Raw genomic sequence first — 15,419 nt, forward strand, 5'->3', positions numbered from 1 at the left:
CATTTGTGTTAGTATCTTTCTTCAGTGAGGCATCACCAGATTCCAAATGTAAAGCTATTCTGTACCACAGTGAAAGATAAGTGAGGCTAAGTAATGGGAAGGCAGAGTTTATCTCAAAATGATGATAAACAAATGGAAGTCATTTTTAAAGGCAAAAGCTATAACTTGATAATGAGATAAACCCCCGCACCCCCCCCCCCCCCACCATGACAGCTATGACCTATGAACCAAGTGGAACACTGTTTTTAACACTTTTAAAAAAAACCACTGATTGCTTAATGGTTTGAAAAATAATACAGGCAATTTTACTGAGAAGTGATAAATCATTATAGTAGAAATGGTAGAAGTTGAATAATTGAAATGCAACCTATAACATGCAGATCTGAAGAACCCATTTCACACTAAATAAATGCCGGTATCTTAGATTGCAGAATCATTAGGTTTTAGTGACTTCCAGATGTATCTCCTTCAACATCTCTTGAGGTGACCAGGGTTTTCTGCCTACAGATTCACATAGATCCTCAGTGAGAGGCTCACTTTCTCCTTTTTTCCAAGATTCTGCTCTTCTGCCAGTTTTTGCAATTAAATTTAGAGACCGAACCCACCCTCAGCCTCCCGGTTCACCCAATCAGTTGTAAGGTGGAGTTCCCTTGACCCACACTGGACACTTCGAGATCTGGAGCATGGAAACAGGGTGTTTTCAGGGGTGCAGTGCCAAATTTTTAGGTGTTGGAGCTTACCAAAAATGGCAACAAGGAGGTCTCAAAAGACCTGGCCTTGGTGGCTGCCATATTGTATCTGGCATTGTACAATTGAGAGTGAACAGTCGGACAAGGAAGGAGGATAACCAGTCATGGAAGAAATAGATTCGTTGTATGACTAGAATAGCACTTGTGGGTGGGGTGGGGGGAGCTGCCCCAGAGCAGCTCCATGAGCTATGGCAGCCGTGCACCCCTGAATGTGATGACATATCTATACTAATCCCATGCCTGCATTAATTTCATATCCCTCCATGCCTTGCTCATTCACCTATCTGCCTTGATGCCTGTAAAATATTGCTATTGTTGCTGCCTGCACGACCTCCTCTGGGAGCTAATTCCAGGTACCAACTACTCTGAAAATGTTGCACCTCATTCCATTTAACTTTTTTTACTTCTTGCCTTAAACCTGTGTCTTCTAATTTTAGACACTTCCACCATGGAAAACACACACGGCTGGGAGGAAACTGGAGTCTCTGGAGGAAATCCATGCAGACTCGGAGAGAACATTCAAACTCGTTATCGACAGTATGGGAGTTGAACCCTGGTCCTTACTGCTGTAACAGCATTGCAGTAACCACCACACTAACTATGCCACCCCATCTACTCTATCCATTCCTCTAATAATTTTTATGCACCTCTATTAGATATCCTCTCAGCATCCTTTGCTCTAGGGAAAGCAAACCCTCAGTCTATCCAAACTCATCTCATAATTGAAGTCCTCCAATCCAGGCACCATCCTTCTGAATCTTTTCCACATCCTCTCTAGTTTAATCATATCATTCCTGTATTGTGGATGTATTGTAACATGATATTCCAGCTCTTGTATTCAGTGCCTTGGCCCTTGAAAGTAAACATGTAATTGCCTCCTTCACCAGCCTGCTTTAACTTCCCAAACTGCAGCATTTCAGACTTGGCTGAGTTAAATTCCATCTGTCATTCCTTTGGCCACTTCCCAGTTGATCAATATCCGGTAGGAACATTAGACAATCTTCTGTAGTACACCACCAATTTTAAGTAATCTGCAAACTTATTAATCATGCAACTTGCATTTTCAACCAAATTTAAATCAAATTTAGACATACAGCACGGTAACAGGTCCTTTCAGCCCACGAGCCCTTGCTGCCCAATTACACCCAACTGATCTACAACCCCTGTACATTTTGAATGGTGGGAGGACACAGGGAGAATGAACAAACTCCTCACAGTGCCGGATTCAAACCTCAATCCTGGTCACTGACACTCTAATGGTGTTGATCTAACCCTGCCGTCCTAATATAGATGACAAATATCTAAGGAATTAGCAAGACTGATGCTGGGTCTTTAGTAATACCCTCTGCCTCCTACCATCAAGTAAATTTTGTATCCAGTTGGTTATTTGTGTTCTAACCTTGCAATCAGATTTTTTAAATCAGTTATTTGGTTGATTTTCTGCAAGTTATTGCTGAAGTAAATTGACCTCAGCATCATTATCCCAACTGCTTACCAAGTAGAATGACACCCCACCAAACTCTGTTTTCTGATTCCTGCCCAATCCCAGTGTTAAGCTTTACAAATGGTTTCTTTCTTTCAGTTGACAGCCAGGCCAACACAGCTAAATGCAAACTGTGCATGTGGATATTTAAATGTGAACCTCTCACTATTCATGGACTTTCAACAGGCCTTAACTTCCTGGTTTATTCATTGTAATATGATGGATGTTGTTTTTTGTGCTGTTTATCACTGTATGGTATTATTTACCCTATTATGAGGTTTACTTAAGATAAGGTGGTAAACAATAATAAAAGCATTTGAATCGGGATTTATTGTCACGAGTGTCATGAACTTCAGTGTTTGCTGCAGCATCTTAGTGCAAACATTCATATTATAACCATCTTATGACATTACTATAAAAATAAAAAAAAGTAAGGCAATGTCTTTGGTTCATTGATTATTCAGGAATCTAATGAGTGAAGAGGGCATGGCCTGCGTATTGGAGGTAGGGGTCTTTGAGGATAGTGGCTGCTTTTTTTAAGACACTGCCTCCTGTGAAGTGAATTATCAGTGACTCGTTTTTTTAAAAGGAACCATGTTCAGCCACACTGGACTACGCTGAAAAGAAACTGGACAAGACGATTCTGAAAGGGCTTCGCTGGCTCCTGCATACTATTGCCAAAGACTATACCAGTCTGTGCACAAGAGTGCTTCAAGACACCATGGTACCAAAAAGCAAAGTGAAGGAAATGCCAGAGGGAACCACGACAATATGCAGGATACAAGGAGGAAGGTAAATATCTTTTGAGTTAGCCATGGCATAGTTATTTTTCGTTCGGAAGGTTGATCATTCAATTTCCACTTCAGAGTTTAAACTATGTTTAGTCGTTCAGTACTGTACTGAAGAATTGATGTAATTTACAGGCTTTTAAAAAGCTAATAAATTGAGATTGCACAGTTTTATTTAAAGAGCAGGAAAATTCTAGTAGTCTGGCCTACATTTAGCCCTAGACCTATAGTGAGTAATGCCACGTAATCAGATCATTTATTTCAATCCTATTTGTGGGATTGTGCCATGTCTCAACAAATTGTCTTTCACACAGTCATACAGAAGGAGGCTATTTGCTTTTTTTTGGTATAAATAATACATTTTGTGACTCTATTGCTGTAAATCTGATATTTGATTTATTTTTAATACTTCTTCACTTCCTTTTTGCAACCTTGATTATTTCTAGTTCCACCACCATTTCAATTCCCCATCACAGCAACTTGCTGTTTGAGAATGTTTCCTGTATTTTTTTTAGTTTTTTTTGCCAGTCACCTAATATATACTGTCTGGTTTATAAACCACTGATTAATGGAAGAGTCTGGAAAAACAATCATCTGAAGAAACAAACAAAGATCAGCGTGTACAGAGCCGTTGTCATACCCACGCTCCTGTTCGGCTCTGAATCATGGGTCCTCTACCGGCATCACCTACGGCTCCTAGAATGCTTCCATCAGCGCTGTCTCCGCTCCATCCTCAACATTCATTGGAATGACTTCATCACCAACATCGAAGTACTTGAGCTGGCAGAATCCGCAAGCATCGAATCCACACTGCTGAAGACCCAACTGCGCTGGGTGGGTCACGTCTCCAGAATGGAGGACCATCGCCTTCCCAAGATAGTGTTATATGGCGAGCTCTCCACTGGCCACCGAGACAGAGGTGCACCAAAGAAGAGGTACAAGGACTGCTTAAAGAAATCTCTTGGTGCCTGCCTCATTGACCACCGCCAGTGGGCTGATATCGCCTCCACCGTGCATCTTGGCGCCTCACAGTTTGGCAGGCTGCAACCTCCTTTGAAGAAGACCGCAGAGCCCACCTCACTGACAAAAGACAAAGGAGGAAAAACCCAACATCAAACCCCAACCAACCAATTTTCCCTTGCAACCGCTGCAACCGTGCCTGACTGTCCCGCATCGGACTTGTCAGTCACCAACGAGCCTGCAGCAGACGTGGACATACCCCTCCATAAATCTTCGTCCATGAAGCCAAGCCAAAGAAAGAATGGAAGCAATTTGTTTTTTTATTTATCTTTCTACACTCTTCATGTTTTTATACAATGAAGTTTTCACTGCTCTGAAGGAAACAATCTGTCCATGCATATACCTGAAGTCCTTCGTCTCAAGAATCTTTCCAGTATTTTTTTCTGTACTCCATTTAAGCACTGCTCATCCTTTCCTAAGTTGTGGTGCCTAGACTAGAGTTGCAACTAAACTAGTTTTTCCTGTTTCAGTGACTATATGTTGCTCAAAGCACCTTGCAAAAGGTATTATATCAATGCAAATTCTGCATATTTTTAATTGAGTTGAAAAGCATGAAAATTACTCATTTCCACTATACTTTTTTTGCCCACCCCTCAAATAATAACTTGCTTTTATATGTGCCTAGAAATTCATTCTCCATTGGTCAGCTTTAAATGCACACAATAATATTTGTTGTCCTTGCAGTCTACTCCTGGAAACATAGAAAAAGAATTAAGACATAGAATGTGGCAGATGCAAATGAAGACTGGACTATCCTCCATTCCCTGAGAGAAAAAATGTGGGGGGGAAAAAAAGCAATCTGAGCTAAAAATGCAATTGGATAACTAGTACACTTAATAAGACTATAGACCATAAGATATTGGAACAGGATTACGCCATTCAGCCCATCATTCATTCCACCATTCCATCATGAGCTGATCCATTCTGCCACTCAGTCCCACTCCTGTGCCTTCTCCCCATAACCTTTGATACCTTAACTATTTAGAGAGCTATTAATCTCTGCCTTAAATACACTCAATGACCTAGTCTTCACAGCCACCTGCGGCAGCAAATTCTAGTGGTTAAAGGAATGTTTCCGCATCTCCGTTTTAAATAGACACCCTTCAATCCTGAAGTTGTGCCCCCAGTCCTTGACACTCCATGGGGAACAACTTTGCCACATCTACTCTGTCCATGCCTTTCAACATTCAAAATGCTTCTAAGAAGTCCCCCTCATTCTTCTGAACTCCAAGTACAGTCCAAGAGCCATCTGCTAATCCCAGACAAAAATTGTTGCTTTTCTTAAAACTCAAAGTGATCTTGTAATTTCAAACGAACTTAAATTGTGAAAGAATGTGCTGAATTTTTGGATCACTGCCCTGCCCTTTTGGATTTAACTTCTTGGGATATGGATAGCTGAATGAAATGACCTTCGACATCTGTGAGGGGCCTCCTAATGCAATATGAATTTCAAGCATTGTGAGATTCTGCTGCTGGAATGACCTAGCATCTAACATAATCAGACGTGTTTATGGAAAAATTGAGATAAGTTCACAGATCCTAAAAATAAATAAAAATCAAGGAAGTAAATTAAAAGTACCAGAAATACCAACGAATAATTGAAGACTTCAAAATAAAATAACCCTTACTGGTACTTGCCTTTCACCAGCGGAATACGAACATAATTGAGGTGAATGAAATTGCAATTTGTATATCAGCATAAAGCCTTGAGTCCAAACACTCCATACCCTGTCCCTCTTTCTAGTGGGTCAAATTCAGGGCAAGAGGTCAAACCTGTCACTCCGGAACTCCAGTTAATCTCAGCCTTCTGTGCTTAGCAAAGCAGACATAGACATACAAAATAAGCTGAACCATGATCAATCATGGTTGGGTTCCCCATAAAACTACTGGCTGTCATGCAGCTCGATAGGTGATAAAGGACGGTTGCGTATAATTGGTCAGGCATACCTATTGGCCAATTGTACCTGTGGCCCCTCCCCACAGGCTCCTGTATAAAGGTGACTGTTCCACAGCCCCCTCCTCAGTGCAGGACAATCAAACAGTATAGATGTGACTTCGTTTCTAAGTGAATAAAAGTCTCTTGGTTTCTCAACAATAGTCTTTCGAGTAATTGATGGTGCATCAATTTTATTCACTTAAAGTTTTAGAGTGGAGTAGATCCTGAAGGCTGAAGAGCTGGAAATCAACTCTCAATCGGCTGAGGCCTCCACCAACTTTGAGCTCTGTCTGCTCTGTTTTGAAGCATTTCTGCAGGCTTCCACCATTATGTGATTAGAGATGATAAACTACAAGTGCTGCACTCCCAGGTTAGCACCCTGGTGTACTCCATGATCAGGGATGCTACATTGTACCAGGAGGTCATAGATATACTCAAAGGACAGTATCTGCTCAAGATCAATGACATCTATGCCATACCTTCTTGTGACCTGCAAACAACAACCTGATGAGTCCAACGCTGAATATCTTCAGGCCCTGCAAGCTCTCGGCAGGGCTTGTGAATGCAAAGCTGTGTTCACTGCGGAGTACACAGAGGACCTGATCTGGGACGCCTACATCATGGGGATCAGGTAGAACTAAATCCGACAGAGACTCTAGGAGCAAGAGGAGCTCAGTCTGTGGAGAGCAGTCGAACTGGCAGGTATGCTGGAGATGGCCCTCCAGAACATGGAGGCTACTCGACAGACAAAGTGGTTACCTTAGGCGCTGCCATCTTGGGACGCGCCACCACGTCTTTGCTCCACTAATGACTCAACCATGGCAGCAGCACTCCACGATCACCTCCTGTCGCTTTCGTCTGGCTGCAGTGGCTTGACCACAGCCATGGAACTACAGGATCACCCAAAACACTACTTCTGTGGTCTGGGGAAGGATCAGAGGAAACACTGCCCAGCGAAGGATTCAACTTGCTCCAGCTGCAGGAAGAAGGGCCCCTACACCAAAGTGTGTAAGTTAAAACCTCTTCCTACCAGCACTGCGTGCAGATCATGGGGCCCGCTGTCCTGGACACCGTCATCACCTGGGGTCAGCAATACATGCGCAATCCGTGGGGGCCATAATCTTGGGTGCCATCTCCAGGACCTAGCGGGCCATGGAGGCTGCCATCTTGATGATCCAGCAGCACTGCGTGTAGGTCTTGGAGACCACCATCTTGCACACTGTTATCTTCCACAACAGCGATGAGAAGCCACCCTCCATCATACTTAACCAGGACAGTCCACATCAACTCATCAGGTCGATGATGGATATTCAGGTAAATGGTCACATGACGAGTTGCTTTTTCAATAGCTGGAGCATGGAGAGTTTCATACACAAAGTGGGGCATCTTTCCCTTACAGTATTGCCGGTGAACAGAAGGTCTCCTTGGCATCCAAGTTGCACCCAGCGGATGTCCGGGGCTTCTGCATAGTGACTCTAACAGTGTGGTATACTGAATACAAAGACTTTAAACTGATGGTAATGTCACAGCTCTGCAATGCTATGCTATTAGGACTTGATTTTCAGTGTCACCTTAAAAGCATGACAATGGAGTTCGATGGGCCCCATTCACCCCTCTCTGTATGAACTGGCGATTTTGAAACTGGCGATTGCGCGCCACCCACCCTCCGTAACACCCCATCGTACACTGCCAACAACCCAACCACTCACCACGCACAACCTGCAGACTCCCCACACTTAAAATTACCCTCTCCCCATCATTATTCACTAACCTCACTCCCAACTGTAAACCTGTCGCCACTAAAAGTGCCAGGGACAGGGCCTTCATCTGAGCAGAGGTACAGCACTTACTCAAGGAGGGGATTATTGAAGCCAGCACCAGCCCTTGGAAAGCACAGGTAGTGTGGAATGGGGAAAAGAACAGGATGGTCATGGACTACAGTCAGACCATCAACAATTATACACATACCCCCTCCTACACTTCGCTGACATGGTCAACCAAATTGCCCAGTATTGGGTCTTTTCATCATTAACCTGAAGTCAGCATACCACCAGTTCCCTATCCACCCAGAGGACCACCAGTATATGGGATTTGAGGCGAATGGCCGCCTCCACCACTTCCTACGGGTCCCCTTTGGTGTCTCTTGAATGGCGTCTTAGATGGGCGTCATAGTGGATCAGTACGAGTTGTGGGCCACTTTCCCGTACTTTGACAATGTCACCATCTGTGGCCACAACATGCAGGACCATGACACCAATCTCCAGAAATTTCTCAAAACAGCCAAGCTCCTTAACCTTATAATAAAGCCAAGTGCCTGTTTCGCATAACCCACCTTGCTATCCTTGGCTGTGTCGTGGAGAATGGAGTCATTGGTCTGGAGCTTGACCGCATACAGCCACTCCTGGAGCTTCCACTTCAACACAGCCTCAAGACCCTGAAGAGGTGCCTTAGGTTCCTCTATTATACCCAATAGGTTTCCAATTATGCAAACAAGCTTCACCCCCCTCATCAAATCCACTTCCTTCTCCCTGATGGCAGAAGCTCGTGCATCAAGGCAGATATTGCCAAGGCCACAATATATGCTATGAACAAATCCACCCCCATTTCAGATGGAAAGCGATGCATTGGACTTCACCCTGGCTGCTACCCTTACCCAGGCAGGCAGACAGGCCAGTCGCATTTTTTCCCATACCCTGGTGAGCCCCGAAATTCGACATTCCTTGGTCGAGAAAGAGGCCCAAGCCATTGTCAAGGCAGAGCAGCACTGGAGCCATAACTTGGCCGGTAAGAGATTCACCCTGCTGACTGATCAATGTGGAGTTACGTTCATGTTTAACAATCAGCAGCAGGGCAAAATCAAAAATGATAAAATACTAAGGTGGAGAATTGCACTGTCCACCTACATATTTACACCAATATCTTGTACCAGCTGGGGAAACATAATGAGCCGCCAGACACCCTGTCCCGCAGGATCTGTGTCAGTGCCCAGATCGACTGGCTACAAAACCTCCACAATGATCTCTGTCACCCCAGAGTTACCAGGTTTATTTCACGTCATCCTGCCGCACTCCATTGACAAAATTGGATCCATGACAAAGAACTGCCAGGTCTGTGCTGAGTGCAAGTCGCACTTCTACAGGCCAGACCGGGAACAATTATTTAAAGCCACCCGCCCCTTTGAGCGACTCAGTGTCGATTTTGAAGGAACCCTGCCCTCCACTGACTGCATTTTCTTAACATCATTAATAAATACTCCTGTTTCCCATTTGCCATCCCCTGCTCAGATATGACTGCTGCCACAGTCATCAAAGCCCTGCTCCACCTCTTCACTCTGTTTGGCTTCCCCAGTTATATCCACAGTAACTGGGGACCCTCCTTTGAGTGATGAGCAGCGCCAGTACCTGTTGGCCAGGGGCATTGCCAGAAGCTGGATCACTACCCCTGGGGTAACAGGCAAGAGAAGAGGGAGAGTGCTATGGTAGTCCTCCTGGCCTTGCGGTCTAAGGGCCTCCCAGTCTCCCACTGGCAAGAGGTCCTCCTGGAGGCACTCCACTCTATCAGGCCCCTACTATCTATGGCCACATGCCAAAACGCATGAATGTATGTTTTCCTTTCCCAGGAAATCTGCGACGTGGCTGATGTCCCATGGCCAGTCTTACTCCAGAAGCATGCAAGGAGCTAAATGTCTGACACCCCTGGTCGAAAGGGTCCACCTCCTCTACACAAACCCCTAATATGCCTACGTGGCATACCTTGACAGTCACAAAGACACCATCTCTGTCAGGGACGGCTCCCTCAGGGGCCCTGGTAACCGCTGCTGATCATCCCACACATGGTTCACCTGGCATCTAGTACCTTACCTCTGGCCCAAGGGAGGATATATTGGACTCATCAGGGCCTATCCACTAGTACAACACTGAATGAGTACCTATAAGCACTCGAGACCGTCCAGGACTCCGCTGTGGCACTGCAGCCACAACAGGCACTATGACGGTGCCAGCATACGACCAGACCGCCTGCAAGACTGAATTTGTGACCTTTTGAATTTATAACTTTGTAAGTTCCACTTCACCCCATTGCACTCTTTTTATAAAAACAAGGGTGAATGTGGTAAACCACTGTTGCATATAATTGTCTGGTCAGACAATTGACCGATTGTACCTGTGACCCCTTCCCACAGGCTCGTGTTTAAAGGTGACTGTTCCACTGCTCCCTCCTCAGTGCAGGACAGTCGTTTTTAAGTGAATAAAAGCCTATTGGTTTTTCAACAATGGTCATTCGAGTAATTGATGATGCATCACTGAATGGGACTTTAAGCTGTTGGTCAAATTCTCAGGCTGAGGCCATGATCTTTCTGGATAGTAGTTAGAGACCTCCATCTAGTGGTCATTGTTCTATAAGCAAGATCCAACATCACTGAGCCAGACTTAACAAAACACAGAAAATATTCCCTGGAAGCTTAATATTTACTGTTAAGAATAATAATAATGAATTAAGAGGCAGGAATGACAGGTGTTGAGGATTATCTTGTGTTGGCTTAACTTGCACTGGTGGGTCTATATTTCCAGAAAAAACTGTGGGCCATTGTTAGGAAAAAGATATATCCAAATGTGTTTACTAATGTACACTTTAGGGAATTGAGGATGACCTTTTACTATTTTTTTCCTATTATTTCTTTATTCATGTTACTGTATAAAGATGACTAATAACAAAAATAAGGTTTTTTTTTAACCATCAATTGGCTTCTACAGAAGATATTTGTAAATTAAAAGGTTGATTAAAGGACTATTATTAGTAACATCCACAGGTATTAACCAAACATGATTTAAATGTACGGATTCTCTGTCCGGCGGGGTTTTTGTACTTGCAGTTCTGACCTTCTGATGCCGGCTTCATTACTTTACTCCAGCTCGATGACCCATTCCTCGCCCCATAAACTTGCCACTGCGTAGGCTGCCACTTGCAATTATCAGGAAAAATTATTGAGAAGAAGGACTGCATTCTTCTCTCCTCTGATGGGAAGCAGCCTTTTATTGACATTTCACTGCAGCAAACATCACTGAAAGGAGAACTAATTTTGTGCCAATTCTCAAAGGATTTTGCTGTTGAAATCCCATCCCATTCAAATAGATCTGACCTTCTCCAATGGTTTTATAATTTGCAAGTAAAATTATATCAAGAAAGTGATTTTTTTTTTAAATATACGAGCCGAAGAAACTGGACCCATTATTTTAATTTTTTGACAAAACAGACACATTTTTCACACTTTAAATTAATTGTTCCCAATTCCCATGGCACTTCCAAGCAAGATTCATCATAGCCCGTCTTTCATGCGTGCAATGAAGTCATCAAAGTGCACGGCATAGTTAATATTTCAAATTGATGCTACAACTGGGAACTTTTTAAACACAATAAAGCTCTAATATACTGTATAAAAGCAGCAAGTCAACAAAGAAATGTTGTTAAAATCTTCTCATTGGGACATCAGATATTTTCCATTTGATCTGTTGGTGCCAGACACTAAACGTTTGTGCCTGATAACAAAGTGCAGCTGCAGGCAACTATGCTTGGATTTCTACTTGACCCTGACTCTGTGTGGCTTAAAATCACTTTGATGGTGGTAATGAATGGATGGGATTCCTGGTGGATAGAGTGTGACCTGACATAATGTAGATGCATGCCTCTCCTCCACTGCCATTTCCCTTCTCTCCCTATGTTCAGCTGCAATGGAGTCATTTCTTTAAGGTTCTGACCCACTTCCCTTGAGTTTTATCAACAATAATGCAGCAGTTGTGAACTGTTAAGGGTTTGCCATTCTGTATTCAACTGCCACTCTGAAAGTACTCTCATGGTTTTTATCAAGGCACAGAGATATATAGCTTGGAAATGGGACCATTGGCCCAACTCCTTTCTGCTGACCAGAGCATCAATATCCTTCATGAACCAAAGATTCCTAATCCTGTCAGCCTTTCACTCTAACAGGAGCAGAATAGCCCTGAACTCTCCTTGTCTTATAAAAAGCTTTCCAATTGCCAAACATCCTTTTACCTGCTAAACAGCCTCACCTGATCAATCTTTGCAAGTTCCTATCTAATGCCTTCAACATGTGGCATGTGTATCCTAGCCCATTCAGCTGCCAGTTCTACACATCACTGAATCATGTTTGAGAAATAGCTATAGTATCTGAACACCACGTGCCTATGTCTATTTAGTGTTTTTTTTAATTCTCCATTTGGAGAATGGAGAATAGGGCACACTGCACATTTAGCCAAAAAAAATAGTAAAATCAACTTTTTAGGATGCAATTAATAAATTTTTTTAAAAATCTGGGTTACTTGAAGTTGAGGGAAAAAAAATAATATTTAATTTCTGTAGATGCTTTGCATGGCTCGCTTGGGGGCCTCTGAAAAACTATCCTGTTCATACCAGCAAATCTCAGTTTCAATCTAAAAGTTGGGATGATATCACTGTCAGTTTAGTGACGAGAAGGCCAAGTTGAAATAATAATAAAGCAAATGAACTTAGTGGCATTCATTTTTCTGGTCTACACATTAAATATTCCATAGAAAAAAAAGATCTGTCATGTTTAACATTTGATCAATCTGAGTCTGGACCCAAAGTAGGATGTGTTTCATCTGTTCTCCAAAATGGCTTACCTGGTCCCTCTGCTCAGATAGCAATTGGGCATAAACCATAAATGTTGTCCACTACCCACAAATAAATAATATCTGAAAGGGGTATAGGAAGAGCAAACCAAATTTTATATTAGTTGCTTAAACTGTTTAGGAGATGGCTCATTCTCCAAGTGTTTTGGCTCATGACCATTGCATTAGCAGCAAGACATTGGCATTGGGAAAGTTTGCAATGTTCTAGTCTAGTGGTTATATTTTGTCTTATGGGTGATGGTCACTGTTCAGTATTTGCACGACATAATATTACTTGCCACTTATCAACACAAGTCTAATTGTAAATAGACATGGACTGTTTAATTACCTAAGGAGTGATGAATAGGATTAATCCTTATTTTATAACCAGTGGCCCATCTGCACTTGAGACCGAATCTGAGGGATCATAATTAACAAAAGTTCACTGTACTCAAAAGTGAAGAAAGATTTTCAGAATTTCTTTTGAGTAACCCAGTGAAATATACACAAACAGAAATAATTTGCATGATGAAACAACTCAGCACAATCTATTGGAAGTAAATGTGGGGACAAATGCCTTGGTGGAGAAGAAAAAAACCAAGCAAGTGTAAAATGCAAGAAGTACATCATGTATGTCCCATGACATACATATTAGCGCATAACATAATGCATCGAGCACTGTATTTAATTCAGGGCTTTTATAGGTTTGGTTGTTGAATACCTAGTTTGGAAGAAGATTCTCTGAAATATCCACTAAAATACTGATTCTACTTTATAGAAAAAGACACACCAGAGTTGGTTTAGAAGAGCAAAATGGTCAACACCTGAACGACCTTGAAGCCAAAACTCACACAAAATTCAACACATTTAAGCGTTTAAATAACGTCATCAATGCTCAGGTAAGAAAATAAAAATAAGATTATTTGCTAATTAATGCAGATGGAACAGAAAACATTACAGCACAGTACAGGTCCTTCAATCCACTATGTTGTGCCAACCTCTGTAAATCTACTCCACAACAATCTAATCCTTCTTTTCCTCACAATCATAACCCTCTTCTTCTTGCATCCACATGCATATCTAAGTGTTGCTTGAATGTCTCTAATATGCCAGCCTCCACCACCAACCCTGATACGGGTACCTACCACTCTTTATGTACAATAATGCGTACCTCTGAATCTTCCATGAAACTTTCCTTCACTCACCATAAACAGGTGTCCTCTGGCATTTGCTATTGTCATCCCAGGAAAAAGGTGCTGGCTGCCCACCCTATAGAAGCTCCTCATAATCTTATATACCTCTATTAAATCACCTCTCATCCTTCATCGCTCCAAAGAGAAAAGCCGTAGCTCTGTCAACCTTGCTTCATATGTTCTCCAATCAGGCAATGTCTTGGTAAATCTCCTCTGCACTCTCTCCAATGCATCTATTTCCTTCCTGTAATGAGGCAATCAGAACTGAATGTAATACTCCAAGTGTACTCTAAGTAGAGTTTTATAGACCTGCAATATTACAACATATTTAATTTTTTTCCAAATAGAATAGTTAATTAATAGGGCCCAGATCTTGACTCAAGTTTATTTACTCCATAATTCTGCTTGTGTCCTAACCTCTTGTGGCTGTGTGGGTCTAAACATATGTGAGGGAAAATAGTCCACAAGTAGCAACTGGACATCAGATGGCAGAACCTGATTTGTGCCAACCTCTGTAAATCTACTCCACAACAATCTAATCCTTCTTTTCCACACAATCATAACCCTCTTTTCTTCTTGCATCCACATGCATATCTAAGTCTCTAGGTCATCCTGATAGCTATCTGGCAGCTCATGCTGTCAAGAGTTTTTTTTTTCATTAGCTCTAATGATATTCACTCTATTTCAGGTTCTGTTATAGCAAGTTGCTACCAGTGGACAGATGCAAAAATATTCACGTAGCTTTTTTTGAAAAAGTACACCATAACCACTTACTCATAAGAGCATTCAGGATAACATTGAGATTCTCAGGTTTATTTGTCTGCAACACATAGGACAAAAAGAATGTACCACCTCCCAACCTACCCACTCACCTAGCCCATCAAACACCCCCTGATCACTTGTGATAGAGACTGGAGGCCCACATTACCCTCATCAGTCATCTCTGGAGTGGAACCCATCTTTTATTCCGAGAGTCTGCCTAAGAAGAAGAATGCCCAAAAGTTTGCCTTTAGCCAATAAAAGACAATATTTCATTGTTCTTTTGTCATGCTTTATTTCAATATTATTCCACATTTTTATACTTAGAGAAAGTATAATAAGCTTCTATAATATCACTTCTCAATCAACAGATATCTCATATTTCTTCAGTAATCCTTCAGAATTCAGTCTTTTTTGGTCACAATCATGTGCTATGGCATTTTTCTAAAGCCTCTCCAAAATCTGAACAATCTATAAACAATCGTTTTATCATAATTTGTCCTCAAGGCATTCTCTGAGGTGGTTGACTGACTGAATGAATACCTTTCTTCCAGATTTTACTATTGCTAAGCAATCTATATTTCCAAAGTTAAATTTTTAATATTACAGCATTAATGAAAACCTATATCTGATTTCCAAACTTAATATTTACTCTATTATAAACATTTTATTTGTATTGTGAAGATGCACTGTCTGGAAAAAATATTGAAAGCAGGTTTAATAGTAATTTTCATATGAAAATGGATATTGAAAATGAAAAATCATCGGGTTATAGGGAAAGAACTGATCAATGAGATTAACTGCAGATTGGGTTGTTTGTTTCATGTTGTTTCAGCAATTATATGCA

The 15,419-nt window shown here is 42.0% G+C and overlaps 1 protein-coding gene across 1 annotated transcript in view; it reads left to right on the forward strand.

The window, feature by feature from the left end:
• The window catches only part of LOC138741981 (ADP-ribosylation factor-like protein 13B), a 35,210-nt gene that overhangs the window by 12,764 nt on the left and 7,027 nt on the right, over positions 1 to 15,419 (forward strand). The window contains exons 5-6 of the mRNA XM_069896178.1: positions 2,822 to 3,024; positions 13,399 to 13,519. Coding sequence (XP_069752279.1) covers positions 2,822 to 3,024; positions 13,399 to 13,519 — 324 coding nt within the window. The remainder of the gene's footprint in view (positions 1 to 2,821; positions 3,025 to 13,398; positions 13,520 to 15,419) is intronic.

Source organism: Narcine bancroftii, chromosome 8 (genome assembly GCF_036971445.1).
Source record: "Narcine bancroftii isolate sNarBan1 chromosome 8, sNarBan1.hap1, whole genome shotgun sequence".
In the NCBI taxonomy this organism is placed as follows: Eukaryota; Metazoa; Chordata; class Chondrichthyes; order Torpediniformes; family Narcinidae; genus Narcine; species Narcine bancroftii.